Source organism: Dipodomys merriami, unplaced genomic scaffold (genome assembly GCF_024711535.1).
Source record: "Dipodomys merriami isolate MVZ:Mamm:240054 unplaced genomic scaffold, mDipMer1.0.p SCAF_158, whole genome shotgun sequence".
Lineage (NCBI taxonomy): Eukaryota > Metazoa > Chordata > Mammalia > Rodentia > Heteromyidae > Dipodomys > Dipodomys merriami.
The window spans coordinates 2,814,221-2,836,759 of record NW_027202915.1 but is presented as its reverse complement, the minus strand read 5'-3'; the positions used below and the strand labels follow the sequence as shown (position 1 = coordinate 2,836,759).

Genomic DNA, 22,539 nt, shown 5'->3' with positions numbered 1-22,539 from the left:
TCCCCGTCCCCGTCCCCGTCCCCGGCTCCCCGCGCCGTCCCCGTCCCCGGCTCCCCGCGCCCCGCGCCGTCCCCGTCCCCGTCCCCGGCTCCCCGTGCCCCGCGCCCCGCGCCGTCCCCGTCCCCGTCCCCGGCTCCCCGTGCCCCGCGCCGTCCCCGTCCCCGTCCCCGTCCCCGGCTCCCCCGCGCCCCGCGCCCCGCGCCCCGCCCCGCCCTCCCTCTGACCTCTGACCCCGCCCCGCCCTCCCTCTGACCTCTGACCCCGCCCCGCCCTCCCTCTGACCTCTGGCCCCGCCCCCGCCCGCGGGCCGCCATGGCCTTCTCGCTGGCCGCCTTCGGCTACATGCTGTCGCTGGTGCTGGGCGCCGCGCTCGTCTTCTTCGCCGTCTGGCACGTGAGTACCGGCCACGGACGGACCGACAGGGCGAGCGGGACGGACGGAGGGACGGAGAGGGGAGGGGGGTGGGGGGAGCGCGGGGAGGGGGGAGGGGGGAGGGGGGAGCGCGGGGAGGGGCAGTGGGGTGAGGGGTGCAGGGGAGGGGCAGTGGGGTGCGGGGTGCAGGGGAGGGGCAGTGGGGTGTGAGTGCGGGGTGCAGGGGAGGGGCAGTGGGGTGCGGGGTGCAGGGGAGGGGCAGTGGGGTGAGGGGTGCAGGGGAGGGGCAGTGGGGTGTGAGTGCGGGGTGCAGGGGAGGGGCAGTGGGGTGCGGGGTGCAGGGGAGGGGCAGTGGGGTGTGGGGTGCAGGGGAGGGGCAGTGGGGTGCGGGGGTGCAGGGGAGGGGCAGTGGGGTGCGGGGTGCAGGGGAGGGGCAGTGGGGTGCGGGGTGCAGGGGAGGGGCAGTGGGGTGAGGGGTGCAGGGGAGGGGCAGTGGGGTGCGGGGTGCAGGGGAGGGGCAGTGGGGTGTGGGGTGCAGGGGAGGGGCAGTGGGGTGTGAGTGCGGGGTGCAGGGGAGGGGCAGTGGGGTGTGAGTGCGGGGTGCAGGGGAGGGGCAGTGGGGTGAGGGGTGCAGGGGAGGGGCAGTGGGGTGCGGGGTGCAGGGGAGGGGCAGTGGGGTGCGGGGTGCAGGGGAGGGGCAGTGGGGTGCGGGGTGCAGGGGAGGGGCAGTGGGGTGTGGGGTGCAGGGGAGGGGCAGTGGGGTGCGGGGTGCAGGGGAGGGGCAGTGGGGTGTGGGGTGCAGGGGAGGGGCAGTGGGGTGCGGGGGTGCAGGGGAGGGGCAGTGGGGTGCGGGGTGCAGGGGAGGGGCAGTGGGGTGCGGGGTGCAGGGGAGGGGCAGTGGGGTGTGGGGTGCAGGGGAGGGGCAGTGGGGTGCGGGGTGCAGGGGAGGGGCAGTGGGGTGAGGGGTGCAGGGGAGGGGCAGTGGGGTGTGAGTGCGGGGTGCAGGGGAGGGGCAGTGGGGTGCGGGGTGCAGGGGAGGGGCAGTGGGGTGTGGGGTGCAGGGGAGGGGCAGTGGGGTGCGGGGGTGCAGGGGAGGGGCAGTGGGGTGCGGGGTGCAGGGGAGGGGCAGTGGGGTGCGGGGTGCAGGGGAGGGGCAGTGGGGTGAGGGGTGCAGGGGAGGGGCAGTGGGGTGCGGGGTGCAGGGGAGGGGCAGTGGGGTGCGGGGTGCAGGGGAGGGGCAGTGGGGTGTGGGGTGCAGGGGAGGGGCAGTGGGGTGAGGGGTGCAGGGGAGGGGCAGTGGGGTGTGAGTGCGGGGTGCAGGGGAGGGGCAGTGGGGTGCGGGGTGCAGGGGAGGGGCAGTGGGGTGAGGGGTGCAGGGGAGGGGCAGTGGGGTGAGGGGTGCAGGGGAGGGGCAGTGGGGTGTGAGTGCGGGGTGCAGGGGAGGGGCAGTGGGGTGTGGGGTGCAGGGGAGGAGCAGTGGGGTGAGGGGTGCAGGGGAGGGGCAGTGGGGTGTGAGTGCGGGGTGCAGGGGAGGGGCAGTGGGGTGCGGGGTGCAGGGGAGGGGCAGTGGGGTGAGGGGTGCAGGGGAGGGGCAGTGGGGTGTGAGTGCGGGGTGCAGGGGAGGGGCAGTGGGGTGCGGGGTGCAGGGGAGGGGCAGTGGGGTGTGGGGTGCAGGGGAGGGGCAGTGGGGTGAGGGGTGCAGGGGAGGGGCAGTGGGGTGCGGGGTGCAGGGGAGGGGCAGTGGGGTGCGGGGTGCAGGGGAGGGGCAGTGGGGTGTGGGGTGCAGGGGAGGGGCAGTGGGGTGTGGGGTGCAGGGGAGGGGCAGTGGGGTGCGGGGTGCAGGGGAGGGGCAGTGGGGTGTGGGGTGCAGGGGAGGGGCAGTGGGGTGCGGGGGTGCAGGGGAGGGGCAGTGGGGTGTGGGGTGCAGGGGAGGGGCAGTGGGGTGCGGGGTGCAGGGGAGGGGCAGTGGGGTGTGGGGTGCAGGGGAGGGGCAGTGGGGTGTGGGGTGCAGGGGAGGGGCAGTGGGGTGCGGGGTGCAGGGGAGGGGCAGTGGGGTGCGGGGTGCAGGGGAGGGGCAGTGGGGTGTGGGGTGCAGGGGAGAGGCCCCTGGACGGGTGGGCAGCGGAAGGCTCTAGGACTTAGTGGGCACAGGGAGCCCGGGTTGGGGGAGCCATCCCCTCCCAGCCTCTCCCTCTCTCTGGTGCTGTGAATCTTCCAGTGGGAGAAGGCTGGGGCTGGCGGGCAGCACCGCGGGCTGTTGGTTGGGAGTGGTGTGGGTTTGCCCTCCCTTCTCTACCACATCTAATCCACAGTGGAGAGTTAAGTCTGGAGGGGCTGTTAAGTTCTGGCCAGGCTGGCCGCAGACCTCCACCTGCGCTGCTCGGCCGCTTCCTGTGTCTCGGGCTGGAATCTCGCACTTCACCACCGTTTCTTTGGTTTCTGCAGTGACCCAAGGGTGGCCAATTTCAGAGGGCTGAGTGGCGGGCGTGAGGGTCTCCGCACTGGGCCTGACTCAGAGCAGGCTGGTCACCAGGGAGAACCACTTTCTCTGGCTCAGTGAGATGATGAATAATGCAAGAACAAGTTAATTCAGGGCCTGACTTTTGCTGCTGGTGACTCAGAGGTGTTTGATTGGCAGCCTCAGGTTCCGCTGGCCCCGTGCTGGCTCTGCTCATCCCCAAGGGTGAAAGCCCACAACCAGCCCTGCTCCGTTCCTGGCGGAACAGGCCAGATTCCTGTTTCTAGTCATGAGAAGTCTGAGCTCCTTGACTTTAATTATAGTAACAGTTCTAAACCCTACCACCGATATTTGGTTCCAGAACACTGAACGGGGAAATTGTCCTGATTTCAGGACACGTGTTGTGTGTATGTGTATGTTGGTTGCACGGCGGTACTTATTTCAGCCAGAATTCAGAAGAGATGGCTCTGTGTTAGACTGTGTGCTTCCCAGATTCTTGTGTTTTTTGCACACTTAAGAAATCTGACATGGACTGTTTAGCAGGTGTTGATGCCCTGTGCCCCGCTGCACTGTTGTGTAGATGGGCTGCGTAGGAAGTCAGGGAAGGCGCTGTCCACGCATGGCCCTCGGGGCCCTGTTCCTGTGGGCTGTCCCCGCTTCTGAGAGTGAGCGTGGAGAGGGCCAGCTGCAGCACATTTGTTTCCAGAGGACACTGTTTCAGTCCAGCCCCATCTCTCTGAACATTTGTCCCATTTAGGAGTTTCATGGAACAGAGGTTTCTTTCCACATCAGGTTCTCAGAGCTCATGTGTTTCAGATGAAGAAGCTGGTTCTGAGAGGTTATGAAATGTGTCTGAGGTTGCACAGCTGTGTGCGCCGCGCTGGGATTTGAGCAGTCTGTGACTCTTCCTGTCACTCCCTGAGGATTGTTTGCAGGAGATAGTCGTCTCTACCCAAGAATTCTTTGTAAACAAGATATTTAGAGTTGGATTTTGGTTTGGAGTTATAACAATATTTCAAGTACTATATTATGTTCTTTTTTTTCTTTATTCTTTTCTGTCAGTCATGGGGCTTAAATTCAGGTCCAGGCGCTGTTCCTGAGCTCTTTTGCTCAAGGCTGGTGCTGTACCACTTTGAACCACAATATTGCTTCCAGTTTTCATGTGGTTTTGGGGGTAAGAGTCTCATGGACGTTCCTGCAGGCTTTGAACACGATCTTCTCTGCTGGGTAGCTAGGATTGTAAGTATGGAGCCACTGGCACCTGGCTTATGATGTCATTTTTAAAGAGAGGAAATCCTTTTGTTGTTGTTGTGCCAGTCCTGGGTGTGAACTCAGTCCTTGGACGCTGTCCCTGAGCTTCTTTTACTCAAGGCTACTGCTCTACCACTTGAGCTACAGCTCCATTTCTGGTTTCTTTTTTTTTTTTTTTTTTGTAGTTTAGTGAAGATAAGAGTCTCACAGACTTTCTTGCCAGGGCCAACTTTGAACTTTGATCCTTAGAGCTCAGCCTCTAGGGTAGGTAGGATTATAGATGTGCTCCACTGGTGCCTGGTAGGGAGTCACATTTTATTTTCTTTAGAATTAGGCTTTTGCTTGTAAAATAAAACAAGTCCATTGACAAATCTTTGAAAATACAGTGATAAATAATGAACCATCACTACTGATCTTAATATCCAGAAGGGCTTGGGCATCTTTTGTGTTTTTTTTTAAATTTTTTATTGTAAAGATACTATACAGAGGGTTACAGTTACATGAGCAAGGTAATGAGTACACTTCCTCTTGAGCATTGTTACCCCCTCCATTGTTTCCCCCCTACCATCCCTTCCCTCCCTACCTTCCCCGAGGTTCTTTTTTTTTTTTAATTGTGATTAAGTGATTACATAATTTCCCAAATTTCACAGTATTGTGGAATAATGATGCTCATTTAAAGTCACAAGTTCATTCTAACTTTCCTGGAGCAAATTGTCTATCATGGTCTATAACATATAACAGTGTTCACATGTTATACACCATACATGTGATCAGCAGCATGGGGAATTCCATGTATATATTTAGGAGGAAAGAAACCCAAATGTTGTAAAGAATGTGCAGCGACATGTTTCTTACCGTGTTTTCTCACAAGAATCTTGTTCTAGCCTGGTGGAACCCGTTTCTGAACTGTATAAACACAGATGACACCATTCTTAGAAAAGATCAGAGGTTCATTACCTCTTATTTTCAGGCTTTTAGTATTAAAGTTTTTATATCTAGAGTCAAGAGTTTGGACATTTTTGAATAAAACTGATTCTACTCCCTAGAAAGATTTGATGTGCAGTTGCACTCTGAAGTTTCTTTAGATTTACAGTGGCATTTGCTGGTGGAGTTTGTGCCTTCACAGGCGCCGGTGGCTCACGCCTGTCATCCTAGCTACTCAGGAGGCTGAGATCTGTGGATCATGGTTCAAAGCCAGCCCAGGCAGGCACGTCTGTGAGACTCTTATCTCCAAAAAAAACACTAGAAAACCGGAAGTGGCACTGTGGCTCAAGGGGTTGAGTGCTCGTCATGAGCAAAACTGGAAGTGGCGCTGTGGCTCAAGTGGTAGAGCGCTAGCCTTGAGAACTGATTGTTAAGTGGTAGTTCTCTGGCCCAGGTGGCCGGTGTCGGCTCATTGGTGGGACATTTGTGGCTCATAGATTATTAATAGGAGCTCACACTCATGAGCCTCCACGGGCTCACACCCGAGTCTCCCAGGGCCTCACACCCGAGTCTCCCTGGGGAGGTGTGGCCTTCAGCTATTGGACCTCTCTTTTCTTCCGCCCTTCTTCTGGCTTCTTAGACAGAGCCCATAAGCTGACCCCAGCTCTGCAACCACAGACAGCCAAGATGGGACTCTGACGGTTTTTGTTCTGTTCTTCTGAGCAGGTACGCCACTGTCAGCAGCGTGCATGCAAACTCCTGTTCAGGTCCCAGTGCTTCTCTGGGGTCCATGCTGACTTTGAGCGGGATTTCAGGGTGAAGTAGCAATTGTATGATTAATTTTTTTGGTGACTCCTTTAGTCTTACAGAATGTTTGGTCTCCCCCAAGCCAGACTTGTATTACTTTGGCCAGATACTTAAGAAAAATAGTTTCCAGGAGGAAGGCTTTATTTCGTTCATGGTTTCAGAGGTCTTAGTCCTCACACTGGAAGGTGAGGTAGAGCGGGGCCTGGGACCAGGGGCTGTTGATCATGCCCGCTTCCTCCAGCAGGAGCTCCCCCCGGCAGGTTCCCCACACAGCACCTCCGCTCAGGACCACACAGCAGGGACTCCATGGGGGCACATCATATTCAAACTGTGACATCACCTTGTGAACTTCCCTCTAGGGCGTCTCTAGCTGCTCAGGTTTGTGAATTTGCTTATGTACCTGGTCTGCGTGGACTTCATGACCTGAACTTCATTGTAGTCACTGTAACAGATATAGTCTTTCTTTAAGTCTTGGCATTACGTCCCAGTTGTCAGAAGTTACAAATGGTCCTTAAAAAGAGATTTTGCCAAAGACAGCTTCTGGGCCAGGCCGACTTTGCCCTATGACCCAGGAGAGTTCATCAGAAGCCATCAGCTGTGTTCTGTGTGTTAGGGCTGAGAGTGTTTGGGTCATGTGAAAACAGAGACATGTACCTGCTACTAAGAACACAGTGTAGCTTGCCAAAAAGTTGTATTGTTGATGGAAGTGTTGTTTGCATCTCTACTCAGAGCAGGGTAGAGCTCCAGTATGCCCTGAGGGCTGTCAGGACTGAGGTCCAGGGACCGCAGCCCCTCTGGGCTCTGGGAACTGGGGCTGTGGCTTTTGCCTCCCTGCTGAGGACTGCTGAGGACTACTGAGGACAGGACCTTGAAACAGCTGGCTGTCAGCTCCCTGGAGACGACTTGCACTCTGACTTCATTTTCTAGTGTTTTTCTGCTACTTTGAGTCACAAAAGTGGCTTTAAAGGAAACAAGTAGGTTTGTAAAGAGGTAATTATTAGTGTATGTGTGTGTGTGTCTATCTCTTACACACACACACACACACACACACACACACACTCAAACATATCCGCCTGGCGGTGCCTTTTTCTGCATACTGTGGGCTTCCCTTTCAGTTCATGGGTTCGGGGTGAGGCAGGGGTGGAGGCTGTAGGCCACTTGCAGCTGATGGAGGGTAGACTAAAGGACCTGCAGGAGAGGTTACCCGTTCATTCAGCCAGTGTTCGCTCTCTCCAACCAGAGGCTTGCGTCTAAGTCTGCACCTGACTGTGAGGAGTGCCGTCTTGGAGCTGCTTTCTAGGCTCTGCTTCTGATTCTGTGCAGTCTGTGAAGACTAGGTGCCTGGAAGGACCTGGGGCGGATGGCAGTGTGTCTGTGGTGTCTGCGGGTGTGTGTGATCACGGGGTGTGTCCCCACGGGGGTGTGTCACCACAGGGGGGGGTCCCTGCAGGTGTGTGACCGCAGTGTGTGCTCAGGACCTAGGTCTGACCAAGTGGTCCACTGGTTCTCTCCCTCTGGATTCCTTTCTACGAGCCAAGGAGGAGCCAGCTCCATAGAGAGCGGCCACGCCAGCCTTCCCCTCACAGGGACCCTCTTGTGGCTGTGTTCAGTGTGGTAAACCTGGTGCTCAGCGCCCATCACTGACCTGCAGGGTGCTGGCCAATCTGGAGCTGGGCTGTTGTTGCTAAGGCTTGGGACTGGCTTTCTTTTCTATCTCTCCCTCCCCTCTCGTCCTGCTCCTTTTTCCTTCTCTTTCCTTCCTTCTGCATTGCCTGTGATCTCTTCATATCTGACTGAGGCCCACAGCTGGTGGTCCCTTCCCTGGAACATAAGCTGTGACCACCTTTCATGTCCACTGCACCTACAACTGCAGACTGATATCCCCAGGGCAGGTCAGCTCCATGGCACCGAGAACCATAGGACAACATCCCCAGAGCAGGTCAGTTCCGAACCACATAGAACCTCAGGCTGACACCTCCTGAGAATGTCACCTCCACAGCACCTAGAACCTCAGGCTGACACCCCCAGAGCAGGTCAGCTCCACAGCACCTAGAACCTCAGGATGACACCCCCCAGCGCAGGTTAGCTCCACAGCACCTAGAACCACAGGCTGACACCCCCAGAGCATGTCAGCTCCACAGCACCTAGAACCTCAGGCTGACACCCCCAGAGCAGGTCAGCTCCACAGCACCTAGAACCTCAGGCTGATAGCCCCCAGCGCAGGTTAGCTCCACAGCACCTAGAACCTCAGGCTGACACCCCCCCAGCGCAGGTTAGCTCCACAGCACCTAGAACCACACCCCCAGAGCATGTCAGCTCCACAGCACCTAGAACCTCAGGCTGACACCTCCCAGAGCAGGTCAGCTCCACAGCACCTAGAACCTCAGGCTGATAGCCCCCAGCGCAGGTTAGCTCCACAGCACCTAGAACCTCAGGCTGACACCCCCAGAACATGTCAGCTCCACAGCACCTAGAACCACAGACTGACACCCCCAGAGCATGTCAGCTCCACAGCACCTAGAACCTCAGGATGATACCCCCAGAACATGTCAGCTCCACAGCACCTAGAACCACAGGCTGACACCCCCAGAGCAGGTCAGCTCCACAGCACCTAGAACCTCAGGCTGATACCCCCCAGCGCAGGTTAGCTCCACAGCACCTAGAACCACAGGCTGACACCCCCAGAATATGTCAGCTCCACAGCACCTAGAACCTCAGGCTGACACCCCTAGAGCATGTCAGGCCCATGCTACCTAGAACCTCATGATGACACCCCCAGAACATGTCAGCTCCATGTAACCTAGAACCTCCGGCTTACACCCCCAGAACATGTCAGCTCCATGTAACCTAGAACCTCAGGCTGACACCCCCAGAACATGTCAGCTCCACAGCAACTAGAACCACAGGCTGATACCCCCTGAGCATGTCAGCTCTGTGTGACCTAGAACCTCAGGCTGACACACCCAGAGCATGTCAGCTCCTTGCCACCTAGAACCTCAGGCTGATACCCCCAGCGCAGGTTAGCTCCACAGCACCTAGAATCTCATGCTGACACCCCCAGAATATGTCAGCTCCACAGCACCTAGAACCTCAGGCTGACACCCCTAAAGCATGTCAGCTCCGTGCTACCTAGAACCTCGGGCAGACACCCCAAAGCAGGTTAGCTCGACAACACCTAGAACCTCAGGCTGACACCCTCAGAGCAGTCAGCTCCACAGCACCTAGAACCTCAGGCTGACACCCTCAGAGCACGTCAGCTCCACAGCACCAAGAACCTCAGGCTGACACCCCCAGAGCACGTCAGCTCCACAGCACCTAGAACCTCAGGCTGACACCCCCTGAGCATGACAGGTCCATGCCACCTAGAACCTCAGGCTGACACCCCTAGAGCATGTCAGGCCCATGCTACCTAGAACCTCATGCTGACACCCCCAGAACATGTCAGTTCCACGTAACCTAGAACCTCCGGCTTACACCCCCAAAGCAGGTTAGCTCCACAGCACCTAGAACCTCAGGCTGACACCCCAGAACATGTCAGCTCCGTGTGACCTAGAACCTCAGGCTGATACCCATAGATCATGTCAGCTCCTTGCCACCTAGAACCTCAGGCTGATACCCTCAGAGCATGTCAGCTCCACAGTACCTAGAACCTCAGGCTGACACCCTCAGAGCATGTCAGCTCCACAGCAGCTAGAACCTCAGGCTGACACCCCCAGAGCAGGTCAGCTCCATAGCACCTAGAACCACAGGCTGACACTGCTAGAGCATGTCAGGCCCATACTACCTAGAACCTCAGGCTGACACCCCCCAGCGCAGGTTAGCTCCACAGCACCTAGAACCTCAGGCTGATACCCCCAGAACATGTCAGCTCCATGTAACCTAGAACCTCAGGCTGACAACACCAAAGCAGGTTAGCTCCACAGCACCTAGAACTTCAGGCTGACACACCCAGAAGATGTCAGCTCCATGTAACCTAGAACCTTGGGCTGACACTCCCTGAGCATGTCAGCTCCATGCAACCTAGAACCTCAGGCTGATACCTTCAGCATGTCAGCTCCACAGCACCTAGAACCTCAGGATGACACCCCCTGAGCATGTCAGCTCCATGCCACCTAGAACCTCATGCTGATACCCTCAGAGCAGGTCAGCTCCACAGCACCTAGAACCTCAGGCTGACACCCCAGAGCACTCAGGCTGACACCCCTGAGCATGTCAGCTCCTTGCCACCTAGAACCTCAGGCTGACACACCCAGAGCATGTCAGCTCCTTGCCACCTAGAACCTCAGGCTGATACCCTCAGAGCATGTCAGGTCCACAGCACCTAGAACCTCAGGCTGATACCCCCCAGCACAGGTTAGCTCCATAGCACCTAGAACCTCAGGCTGACACCCCAGAGCACTCAGGCTGACACCCCTGAGCATGTCAGCTCCATGCCACCTAGATCCTCAGGCTGACACCCCCAGAGCATGTCAGGCCCATGCCACCTAGATCCTCAGGCTGACACCCCAGAGCACTCAGGCTGACACCCCCTGAGCATGTCAGCTCTATGCCACCTAGAACCTCAGGCTGACACACCCAGAGCATGTCAGCTCCTTGCCACCTAGAACCTCAGGCTGACACCCCCAGAGCATGTCAGGCCCATGCCACCTAGAACCTCAGGCTGACACCCCCAGAGCATGCCAGGCCCATGCCACCTAGATCCTCAGGCTGACACCCGTAGATCATGTCAGCTCCTTGCCACCTAGAACCTCAGGTTGACACCCTCAGAGCATGTCAGGTCCACAGCACCTAGAACCTCAGGCTGATACCCCCCAGCACAGGTTAGCTCCATAGCACCTAGAACCTCAGGCTGACACACCCCAGAGCATGTCAGGCCCATGCCACCTAGATCCTCAGGCTGACACCCCCAGAGCATGTCAGGCCCATGCCACCTAGAACCTCAGGCTGACACACCCCAGAGCATGTCAGGCCCATGCCACCTAGATCCTCAGGCTGACACCCCTGAGCATGTCAGGCCCATGCCACCTAGATCCTCAGGCTGACACCCCCAGAGCATGTCAGCTCCACAGCACCTAGATCCTCAGGCTGACACCCCTGAGCATGTCAGCTCCATGCCACCTAGATCCTCAGGCTGCTGACACCCCTGAGCATGTCAGCTCCACAGCACCTAGATCCTCAGGCTGACACCCCTGAGCATGTCAGCTCCACAGCACCTAGATCCTCAGGCTGACACCCCTGAGCATGTCAGGCCCATGCCACCTAGATCCTCAGGCTGACACCCCTGAGCATGTCAGGCCCATGCCACCTAGATCCTCAGGCTGACACCCCTGAGCATGTCAGGCCCATGCCACCTAGATCCTCAGGCTGATACCCCTGAGCATGTCAGGCCCATGCCACCTAGATCCTCAGGCTGACACCCCTGAGCATGTCAGGCCCATGCCACCTAGAACCTCAGGCTGACACACCCAGAGCATGTCTTGGGAATCCTTTCTGTTTTCATATTCACTTGTTCCATTTTGCCTATAGTATCCATTTTTTCTACAGGGGAAAAATTCAGGTAGGAAAGCAAGTCTTGGCACTAATTTCTTTTTCTTCTTTTTTTTTTTTTCCTTATTGGCAATGAATTAAAAAATCTAAAAAAAGAGTTGATAGCAACATAGCCAGTTGGCAGGCGCAGCCCAGATGGCCCCCATATAATAGACATTTGTATCTTGGATTAAAAAAATATTCAAGTGATTTGATGAGCCTCATTAACAAAAGGAATTAGCAAACTGCATTCAGGGTTGTGGGTATGGAAGTGGTTAAATGATTAGCGGGTCTCCTGGATTGCTGTGGGAAGTCCAGGGCCAGGCGGGTGTGTGTGTGTGTGTGTGTGTGTGTGTGTGTGTGTGTGTGTGTGTGTGTGTGTGTGTGTGTGTGTGTGTGTGTGTGTGTGTGTGTGTGTGTGTGTGTGTGTGTGTGTGTGTGTGTGTGTGTGTGTGTGTGTGTGTGTGTCTGTCTCCCAGGCACCGCTGTGCTGGGGAGCTGCTGTGGCTGCCCGGCTGGCCGGGGTGGGACCCTGCCCCACAGGGTCCCCTTGCCCAGCCGACACCCAGGGAGAGCCTGCACTGAGGCATTGCATGTGTGCGCTGAGTCAGTGTTTGCTGCCTTTGTTGCCTTTTCATTAGCCTATCATTGAGGAAGGAGACAGAGTCATGTGATCATGGACCTGGATTTCTATGAACACCGCTTCTGTCTCCTCTGGAAACTAGGCTACGTGAGCCCCAAGGGACCATTCAGCCCACCTAGGGCAAAGCACAGCTCCTGGGTTCTTCCTCCAGGGCGCAGGATCTCCATCCCAGGCCCTGTGTCCTGTAGCAGCATGAAGCGTGTGGAGCTGTTCCCAGCCCTCACAGCCGGGCGTAACTGGGCTAAAGAAAAAATAGATTCCCATATTTCAGATAATTGCATATCCTTGAGGGTCTTAAATAAATACTTCTATTTGTCTGTCTGTCTTTCTTCTGTCACCCATCAATCAAGGAACCATCTATCAAGCTATCTATTCATCTATCTGTGATCTGTCTATCTAATTTATAATTTACCTACCTACTCACCCACCTTGCTATCATCTGTCTATGAATTAGTCTGTCCATTCATCTGTGTGTGTGTGTGTGTGTGTGTGTGTGTGTGTGTGTGTGCTCTTGGAGCTTGAACTCAGGGCCTGGGCACTATCCCATATATATGTATATGTATATTCACTACTTGAACCACAGCTCCACTTCCAGCCTTTTGGTAGGTAACTGGAGTTGAGTCTCAGACTTTTTTCCTGTCTGGGCCAGCTTTGAACTGTGATTCTCAGGTCTCAGCCTCCTGAGTAGGATAATAGTGGTGAGTGGCTATCTCATCTTTAGCCTATCCTCTGGTGATCATTTCTCTGTCTACCTATTATCTCTTGACTTGTCAATTATTTGTGTTGTATCTGTTATCCATCCATCCAGCCATTTAGCTGGTGTCTATCATCTGTCTATTTGTCTATTTTTAAGGAGATGTACTCTCTTCTTGTGAACAGGTTTTTACCCACCTAGCGCACACTTGCATTCTTAATCCTTTTTTTTTTTTTTGTCGGTTGTGGGGCTTGAACTCTGGGCCTGGGCGCTGTCCCCCAGCTCTTCAGCTCAAGGCAAGCGTTCTACCGCTTGAGCCACAGCACCACTTCCAGTTTTATTGGAGATCAGAGTCTTACGGACTTTCCTGCCTGGGCTGGCTTTGAACCGCGATCCTCAGATCTCAGCCTCCTGAGTAGCTAGGATGACAGGCGTGAGCCACCGGCGCCTGGCTTAATCCATTTTTTTTTTTTAAGATGGAGCGTGTGCTACATCTGGGTACCTGGCTCCAGTCACCCCGACGACCCCCCCCTGCAGGGCCCCCCCACTCCATCACACAAGAGGGGCCCTGGCCTCTGCCTCCGGCCTCCTGAGCTGGCCACAGCCCCTCTTCTGCCCTGATGAGCTTCCAGAGTGTTTCTCCCTGGCACCTGGCTTGTCTTTGGAAGTTCTCTACAAGTCATCAAGGGAGCCAGGCCCTGGCTTCTTTGTCATCATGGTCCTCTGACTTTCTACAGTCCTGAAGGTGCCAGGTCTTGAGCCAGGTCATGACTAGCTTGTCTGGAGAGGCTGCTGTCAGCGAGATAGATGGCAGGGACGGTGTCTCCCCCCAAGAGTGGGGGGAGTTGTGGAGCACTGTTCCAGCTCTGTGACGCATTGGTAAAGCCTGGTGCTGGCAATCCTTCATTTTAAGTCTCCTTCAGAAAGGTTATGTTTTCCCTTTAAATATGCTGAGATGCTGGGCACAGAGGAGATGCAACTCGCTAACTGACAACTGCTAAGCCCATCGGGTCTTCCCAGCTGTCCTAAGCAAAACACTGCCAAAGGAGCAACTAGACTACTCTCATGCCAGGCAGGCTCTCACCCGCCGCCCAGCAAGGCCTGCAGTTAGCATACACTCAGCCCTTCGTTTGCATAACAGCCCCATCCATCTGAGGTTGGTGCTGGGAAGGGGTCATGGGGCTGGGCCTTAGCTCACTTGTGAGCAGCTAGGACACTGCCTGCTTTGGCGTTACCACATCAGGTTCTCGGGGCTGGGAAGGTGGCTCAGTGGTAGAGCGCATGCCTTGCATGCCAGAGGCCCTGGGTTCGATTCCTCAGCACCACATAAGCAAAAAGAAAAAAGCCGTAAGTGGTGCTGTGGCTCAAGTGGTAGAGCGCTAGCCTTGAGCTGAAGAGCTGAGGGACAGCGCTCAGGCCCAGAGTTCAGGCCCCATGACCGGACCCAAAAAAAAACAAAAAAAAACCCATCAGGTTCTCGTGAGAGGTGTGGAGGTCTGCCTTTGCCAGGCTGGGGCTTGGAGAAGTGCAGGCGGGAGGCGGTTCCCAGCAGCCACAGGCCAGCAGACAGTCCCAAGAAAGCCCCGCAGCAGGGGGTGCCTGTGGCACGGGGGGGCCACGGTCCCTGGCGCGGTTCCGCGGTCAGATGCCCCTGCAGGAGCTGTAATGGCCCCTTGTTGTTACCCTGGCCGTCAGTGGCCCTGGACTGACGGCCGCCGTGCACTGCCATCGCCCCTGCCTCCTGTAGACCATGAGGACCTAAGCAATTGGCTGTCCTTCTTGCCTAACCTGGACCCATGGGGGGCAGAAAGGCTTGGGCCGGCCGGCCTGAGGCTGCAGCGGCCTTCCAGCTGTTAGAAACGGGCTGCGGTCCCGTGATGGGGTCCGCAGGTAGCGCCTTGTCTGGCTTCTGTGGCGCCTGCGGCAGCGAGTGCCCTTCATGGAGCCGTCCGCCCCTTGCCTTCGCTGGGGACACCTGGTGGACAGTCACATTTTCTGTGACTTCAGTGGTTTTAGATAGATGGATAAGAAACACAGCAGATAGAACCTTCTGTTTATAGTTTCCAAGATAGAAAACCTGCTTTTGAGCAGAACAGATTTCCTTCCCTATCAATGAAGAGACTTGTATAAGTGGAGAAATCAGGAACAGCCTGTTGTGAGGGGGGCCTGCCTGCTGACCTGTGGCCTTTGGCCTTTGGGAAGGCGGGCTGCCTGGCAGGTGGTGTGGAGCTGCACAGTGTTGGCAGGAGGCTGGTCAGCTGAGGCCCCTTCGTGTGTGTCACCACCCTGCAGCGGCTGAGTGACCGCAGGAAGGGCTGTGAGCTGCTGCCCGCTGGCTGCTGGTCCTGTTCTACGCAGCCGAGGAAGGGGAGGAAGGAACGGGAACGGAGGGCTGACATTCCGTAAAGATTTTGTTTCCCTGATGGGCCTGAGCAATTTCCCAGAGCTCCAAGGCTTGCGTTGGGAGTGATGGTGTGTGACAATGCCCAGGTGAGGCTTGCGTTGGGAGTGATGGTGCGTGACAATGCCCAGGTGAGGTTTGCGTTGGGAGTGATGGTGCGTGACAATGCCCAGGTGAGTCTCGGCGGCAGAGCCTCCCTTTGTGGCACCTGCTGGGCGGCCGGGGTCCAGCAAGTGGGGTGGACATCTGCGGAAGTGGAGGGGGGGCCTCGTGAGGGATCCTCCACCACCGTCAGGTCCCGGACCAGCCTGATGGCGCTCAAGGCTCTCCTGTCCTCCTCCCAGAGGGATCCTGTCCTCCTCCCAGAGGGATCCCTGTCTTCCTCCCAGAGGGATCCTGTCCTCCTCCCAGAGGGATCCTGTCCTCCTCCCAGAGGGATCCCTGTCCTCCTCCCAGAGAGATCCTGTCCTCCTCCCAGAGGGATCCCTGTCCTCCTCCCAGAGAGATCCTGTCCTCCTCCCAGAGGGATCCCTGTCCTCCCAGAGGGATCCTGTCCTCCTCCCGGAGGGATCCTGTCCTCCTCCCGGAGAGATCCTGTCCTCCTCCCAGAGGGATCCTGTCCTCCTCCCAGAGGGATCCTGTCCTCCCAGAGGGATCCTGTCCTCCTCCCAGAGGGATCCTGTCCTCCTCCCAGAGGGATCCCTGTCCTCCTCCCAGAGGGATCCTGTACTCCTCCCAGAGGGATCCCTGTCCTCCTCCCAGAGGGATCTTGTCCTCCTCCCAGAGGGATCCTGTCCTCCTCCCAGAGGGATCCCTGTCCTCCTCCCGGAGAGATCCCTGTCCTCCCAGAGGGATCCTGTCCTCCTTCCCTCTCGAGAGCCCCTCCCCCTCTGAGCCCCTGCACCTGTTCCTTCAGTACAGAGCCAGGCACTCCCCAGGGGTCTGCTGGTGGAGAGAAGTCTTGTCCGTGCCTTGGCCTTGGCCTACAATCTGGCCCCCAGCCCGGTCCCCGCTCGGGACTGTCAGCCGTGTGACTATGGACTTGGTGGTGTGTGAGTGGATGCTACCAGGAGCACGGGGTCCACAGAGACAGTGTGACTGGGCCCGGGGCGCCTGGGGCCTGGTGAGCTGCCCCGAGAGGCCATGCCCCCCCCACACTGTCCTTTTGTTCTCGTTCATGTTCTAGCTTCTTGGCACCTCTGTCATGAAATGTGAAGAATGGCCACATTCAAAGTGTCCCCAACCTCTTAGGCTCCCCCTCTACCACTGGAAGTTAATAGTAAAACAGTGAAGCTGGGGATGGTCAGTCCAGACAGGACAGCGGGGTGAGCTGGGGATGGTCAGTCCAGACAGGACAGCGGGTTGAGCTGGGGATGGTCAGTCCAGACAGGACAGCGGGGTGAGCTGGGGGACAGTCAGTCCAGACAGGACAGCGGGGTGAGCTGGGGATGGTCAGTCCAGACAGGACAGCGGGGTGAGCTGGGGATGGTCAGTCCAGACAGGACAGCGGGTTGAGCTGGGGATGGTCAGTCCAGACAGGACAGCGGGGTGAGCTGGGGATGGTCAGTCCAGACAGGACAGCGGGTTGAGCTGGGGATGGTCAGTCTAGACAGGACAGCGGGGTGAGCTGGGGACAGTCAGTCCAGACAGGACAGCGGGGTGAGCTGGGGACAGTCAGTCCAGACAGGACAGCGGGGTGAGCTGGGGATGGTCAGTCCAGACAGGACAGCAGGTGAGCTGGGGATGGTCAGTCCAGACAGGACAGCAGGGTGAGCTGGGGATGGTCAGTCTAGACAGGACAACGGGGTGAGCTGGGGGATGGTCAGTCCAGACAGGACAGCCGTGGTGAGCTGGGGGATGATCAGTCCAGACAGGACAGCGGGGTGAGCTGGGGATGGTCAGTCCAGACAGGACAGCGGGGTGAGCTGGGGACGGTCAGTCCAGACAGGACAGCCGTGGTAAGCTGGGGACGGTCAGTCCAGACAGGAGAGCCGTGGTGAGCTGGGGGACGGTCAGTCCAGATAGGACAGTGGGGTGAGTGGGGCGTGTGAACTCGGGTGCAGGCTGAGCAAGGCTGTAGGTCCCCAGTCTAATGCTCCCTGCCTTGTTTTCAGCCCCTCTGGGTCCTGGTCAGGACGGGTCAGGTCACATCACACCGCTGGTGGGCAGGGTGGGAGAATCTGCTAGACACAGCCACGTGCTCGGTCTGGCTCTGAAGTGGACTGCACGGGAAGGCGGGATGACCGAGGGCACCCAGCCTCAGTGTCTGCCTGGCTGTTGGAAATGGCACAAGATCTAAAATTCTAGGGACAGGAAGAGCGTCTGGGCATTGAGCTTTGTCCTCAGCTGCTGTTGCTTAAATTTCTCCGGCCTGTAACACTGCACAGGCCTGGCTTCTACTTGAGACTTTTTCCTCTACAGTGCTGCAATGCACACAGCTGCCACTAGAGGGCAGGTGTCCCTGCTCCCCTGGTCCCTGCTCTCCTGGGGTCCCTCTACCCTTGGGTCCTGCTCCCCTGGGGTCCCTCTACCCTGGGGTCCCGCTCCCCTGGGGTACTGCTCCCCTGGGGTCCCGCTCCCCTGGGATACTGCTCCCCTGGGGTCCCCGCTCCCCTGGGGTCCCCGCTCTCCTGGGGTCCTCCCCCCTGACTGGGTGGCCGGCCCAGCTCTGCCCTGGGCTCTGCTCCACACTGTGGGCCTGACTGGCTGGGCCAGGAGGGGAGGAGGGTCTGGCTTAGGAGGCCGGAGCCCAAGCATCCACAGGACAGTCTCCAGTGCACATTTCAAGTAGCAACACAACGGTTGTTGCTCTGTGCACAGAGCCCCCTACACAAGCTACTGTGCTCTTGCAGGTGAAACGTTGTATTTTAAGTCATTTCTCCCAGGACCAGGGCTTGGAGGGCAGCGCTCCGTGTTCGCTGCGTGCTGCCGGTGGTCCCGGGGGCTCCTCTGTGGAAGTGGTCCGGCCTCACCCTCCAGGCAGCTCCCCGGGCCACGGGGCAGGTGCTGTGTCCGAGTCTGCGCCTCCTCTGCTTTGTACCCGTCTACATCCAAGAGCCATACGTTTCCCAGCTTCCCTTCTGAGAGAAGCTCTTTGTAAGATTCAGGACCATACTCACGTGAGAAAAGGCCCGGGGCCTTCCGTGCCTGCTCTCAGTGCTCGGGCTGTACTGGGAGCTTGGGGTTGTGTCTGCTTTTGGCATCAGCGTGACGTGGCCATGCATCCAGGACACGTGGCCTGTCATTATTCTGGATGTTTCTGCACACGGCTAACATAAGCTGATGGACTGTCCTGCCAATGTGGGTGGGCTCTTTCCCCTGAATAGAGACAGTCCAACCTCCTGAGGGCCAGCGGCGGCCTTTACATTTGGCCTGCAGCCAGCGTCCTCGCAGTCTGTGTGATCGTACGCGGGCTCCTGAGTGGTGTCCCCACGTCCCCCACGCTGGTCTTTCTCTGGAGGACTCTGTTACGGAGGTGAGATGAAGCACCACCCATTTCCTCCGGTTGGTTGGGTTGGGAGCCTGTCGAGGCCGAGTGTTGGCGGAGTCTGCTGTGTCACGCCCATTGCCACACTCCTGTGGGTTCATGAACAACTGTCTTCCACTGCCCTCACCCGTAGTCCAGCGGGGAGCATGGAGGGAGAGGGAGGGGAAGGGGGGGAAATGGAGAACACAAGGGAGGGGAAGGGGAGGGAGCGGAGAACATGGGAGAGGGAGGGGAAGGGGAGGGAGAGGGAGAACACGAGGGAGGGGAGGGAGAGGGAGAGGGAGGGGAGGGAGGGGAGGGCGAGCCCAGCTTGGCCCTGCAGTTGGGCAGCCTGGCCATCCTCGTGAAGTCGCAGAGCTTCATGTGGACGGTGGTTGGTGGGATGTCAGGTACCACGGACATGAATTAAGCAGGCGGAAGTGCTCCCCAAAGCCTGGTGACCTGCAGCCTGGCACCTCCTGAGGTGCTTTGTGTACCCTAGCCCCTCGGCTCTGAGTGAAGACCTGATGAGCATTCGTACCCGGAGCCCGGAGAAGCTAGCGGAGCTGGGGGCCGACTCCCCTTCTCCTGGTTGCCGATGACACAGACACTTGCCTCCAGCAGCACGACGAATGGGGAGACGTTAAAGCTCCTAGTTTCCTACAGAACTGGCACTGAGCACACACCCTGTGTGTAGCCCGCGAAACAGCCCAGGGCCTTCAGCCTGGCAGCCATCGGAACTCCTGCCGTGCTCCCACCCCCGCCGTGGCCGTGGCCGTGCCTGAAGCAGTGTGGCGGGGCTAGGCTGCGGGCAGGCAGGGAAAGCGGCTCCCTGTCAGGACTGAGAGGGGCTCGGGGGCCTACGGAGGAGGCTCGGGCTTGCCGGGAAGTGCCTCTGCTCACTGCTTGCTCACGGCCTCGGGTAGCACGCACACCACGCTCCAGTCACGCTGGCCACAGGGCCGGGTTCTTGCTTTCATGGACGCAGCAGCTCAAAACAATAGAGCTTGTTCTCGGACGGGGTCGAGCAGGGCCGGGACCTCGCTGCTCAGGCTCTTCTGTACCTCCCGTGAGCTCACCCTCTCTGGGCCTCTGCAGAACAGCTTCCTTGGTGAGCGTCTTCCCCTGGACTCCGCTCGGGCACCTCCTCCTCCCTGGTGCTTCCCTGATCTCCTGCCCCATTCTGACTTCTTTTTGTCTCTGGTTTTATTTTTCCACAAACGTACTATGTTCTGGTCTATGGGTCATCTCCTTCCCCTGACTGTAGTCTCCTGGCAGCCTGCCTCATTCTCCTCAGTGCTGTTCCAGAGATGAGGGCGGGGGGTGGGGGGGTGGGGGTGGGGGGGGAGGGAGGGGCCTCAACCGGCTTGCCTCTCGGCAACCCTGCCTTCTGCCCTTTTGAGGGCCGGGCCTCGGGGGTGGACACTGCAGGCCGGGTCCCCCTTGACCTGCCACACCAGGATCGCAGTTGGGACCCTCTGGCTGGACCGCGGCATGCACTAGCTGGCAATCATTTCAGAAAGGTATGTCAGTGAGCGCGTTTGGCTGTGAGGCATCAGCGACTGAAGAGCTTTCTGAAACAAGGTGCCACAGAGCAGCGCCGGGAGGGAGGGGGAGGAGCAGCGCCGGGAGGCCGGTGGAATCGACTGGGAAGGGGGGCCAGGGAGGCCGGTGGAATCGACAGGGAAGGGGGGCCAGGGAGGCCGGGGGAATCGACAGGGAAGGGGGGCCAGGGAGGCCGGTGGAATCGACAGGGAAGGGGGGCCAGGGAGGCCGGTGGAATCGACAGGGAAGGGGGGCCAGGGAGGCCGGTGGAATCGACAGGGAAGGGGGGCCAGGGAGGCCGGGGGAATCGACAGGGAAGGGGGGCCAGGGAGGCCGGTGGAATCGACAGGGAAGGGGGGCCAGGGAGGCCGGTGGAATCGACAGGGAAGGGGGGCCAGGGAGGCCGGTGGAATCGACAGGGAAGGGGGGCCAGGGAGGCCGGGGGAATCGACTGGGAAGGAGAGCCATAGAGGGTTAGATTGAAGGCCCTGCTCCCGTACAGCCAAGGAAGCTAAGAACGCCCCAGTTGCTCTGACACTCCGTTCCGAAGGGACAGCTTGGGACAGGACTCCTCAGCCGACAGAGCCAAGGTCCAGCCATTCCTTCAACCTCCACAAAGATCCTGCCAGAACAGCATTCAGCAAAGGAACTGTTGTCGATTAGTGGGGCAGCTGTTTTGTCTCATGACTGAAAATGGCTTTCTCATGGGAGCCTTCCTCAGATGCTCCCTAAGGTCCTGCCTCCAGCTGGGCTTGGGCCTCCTTCCCACCGACCTCAGGCAGACAGGGTGGAGGCCTCTGGGCCTCGGCGGACCCTGCTTGCCGGAGAGGTTAGTACAAGCCTGGTGGTGGTAGGAACGACGTCTGTGTTGGAGAAAGGTGCGTGGCACTGGGCAAATCCTGGTGTCTCTCCTCCTCCTCCTCTTCCTTCCCTTCCCTCACGTCGAACCCGCTTTTTGGCCGCCCACTCCAGAGGCTCAGCGTCGCCCCCTTTTCTCAGGGAGGGCCAACCACAGCAGATCGTGGGGCCTGGCCATGGGGAGAATATTTGTGGCATTAGGAAGTTTTAAATCCAAAGGCATTCTTGTGTCCAGTGTTCCAAGTCTGATCTGTGAAAGAAAATAGAATAAACTGGGAAGTGTCACAGTGAAATTATTTTGCTCTTGGCATCATAGTGCTAGGAAAAGAACAAGCCACAAAACAAGAGGAAATACTCCAAATTAAATGCCTTCCAAGGTCTTTGTATCCAAAATATACTTCAAAGTCTGAATACTTTATTAATAAGAAAACTAAAATATACTATTTAAAAATAAGGGCAAAGCGTGTTTTGCCAAAGCAGACGCACAGATGGCAAAAAGCTGTGAGAAGATGCGTAGGAGTCCTGGACAGAGTGCGCTGGACCAGGGCGGGTCCTCTGCGCCTCCGGGCTGCGGCGGCGCAAGGTGAGTTGCCCCTGATGCGTGTGTGTTCTGTTTCAGATCATTACCTTTGATGAGCTAAGGACGGATTTCCAGAGTCCGGTGGACCAGTGCAACCCTGCCCACGCGGTGAGTGGTGGGCGCGGGGCATGGGGACCCCACGGCCCTGCGCCCGGCACTGTTTGGTGCTGAAGTCCTCTTCGGGTCACAGGACCCTTGTGTCGGATTTGCTCTTAGCGGGAACCAAGTGGCTGTGGGCTGAGGCACACTCCTGCTGCTGCTTGGTGGAGGAGTGTGACGGAGTTACGGGTCCTACTTTGGGGTCTTCCTGTGTCCTAGGAACTCCATAGGTGTAATCCTCGGCCTCAGGATGCTGCAGCCAGGGCCCACCACCCTACTCTGTCCTCCACAAAACAGGGCTCTGGTTGAGGTGACATGGGCAGTGGCCTTGGGGAAGCTGGGCTCGATTTCTAGAAAAGTCCTAGTGGGTGCCGCTGGTGTCTGGCTCGGCATGGTTGTAGAGTGAAGGAAAACGGAGGCACCAGCCCTTGTGAGCCCCGTGCTGATGAGGGGGCGGCGCCCTTAGGGTGCCCTGGGTGTGGGGTGCCCTGAGGGTGCCTGGCGGGCCCGCGGTGCCCTGGGTGTGGGGTGCCCTGGGCGTGGGGTGCCCCGAGGGTGCCCGGCGGGCCCGCGGTGCCCTGGGTGTGGGGTGCCCTGGGTGTGGGGTGCCCTGGGTGTGGGGTGCCCTGGAGGGTGTCCTGGGCGTGGGGTGCCCTGGGTGTGGGGTGCCCTGGGTGTGGGGTGCCCTGGGCGTGGGGTGCCCTGGAGGGTGTCCTAGGTGTGGGGTGTCCTGGGTGTGGGGTGCCCTGGAGGGTGTACTGGGTGTGGGGTGCCCTGGGCGTGGGGTGCCCTGGACGTGGGGTGCCCTGGGCGTGGGGTGTCCTGGGTGTGGGGTGTCCTGGGTGTGGGGTGTCCTGGGTGTGGGGTGCCCTGGAGGGTGTCCTGGGTGTGGGGTGTCCTGGGTGTGGGGTGCCC

At 58.4% G+C, this 22,539-nt stretch overlaps 1 protein-coding gene across 6 annotated transcripts in view; it reads left to right on the top strand.

Annotated features, from left to right (window-relative positions):
• The first annotated feature begins 292 nt into the window (after positions 1 to 292).
• Cnih3 (cornichon family AMPA receptor auxiliary protein 3) overlaps positions 293 to 22,539 on the top strand; it is a 40,589-nt gene continuing 18,342 nt past the window's right edge. For 3 of the 6 annotated variants that reach the window (XM_070023258.1, XM_070023259.1, XM_070023256.1), the window contains exons 1-3: positions 19,908 to 20,065; positions 20,590 to 20,916; positions 21,565 to 21,633. In XM_070023258.1, the coding sequence (XP_069879359.1) occupies positions 20,809 to 20,916; positions 21,565 to 21,633 (177 nt within the window). In that variant the 5' untranslated portion in view covers positions 19,908 to 20,065; positions 20,590 to 20,808. Of the gene's footprint in view, positions 394 to 19,907; positions 20,066 to 20,589; positions 20,917 to 21,564; positions 21,634 to 22,539 lie in introns of those variants that run through there. The other 3 variants (XM_070023261.1, XM_070023260.1, XM_070023257.1) reach the window with 1 other exon arrangement.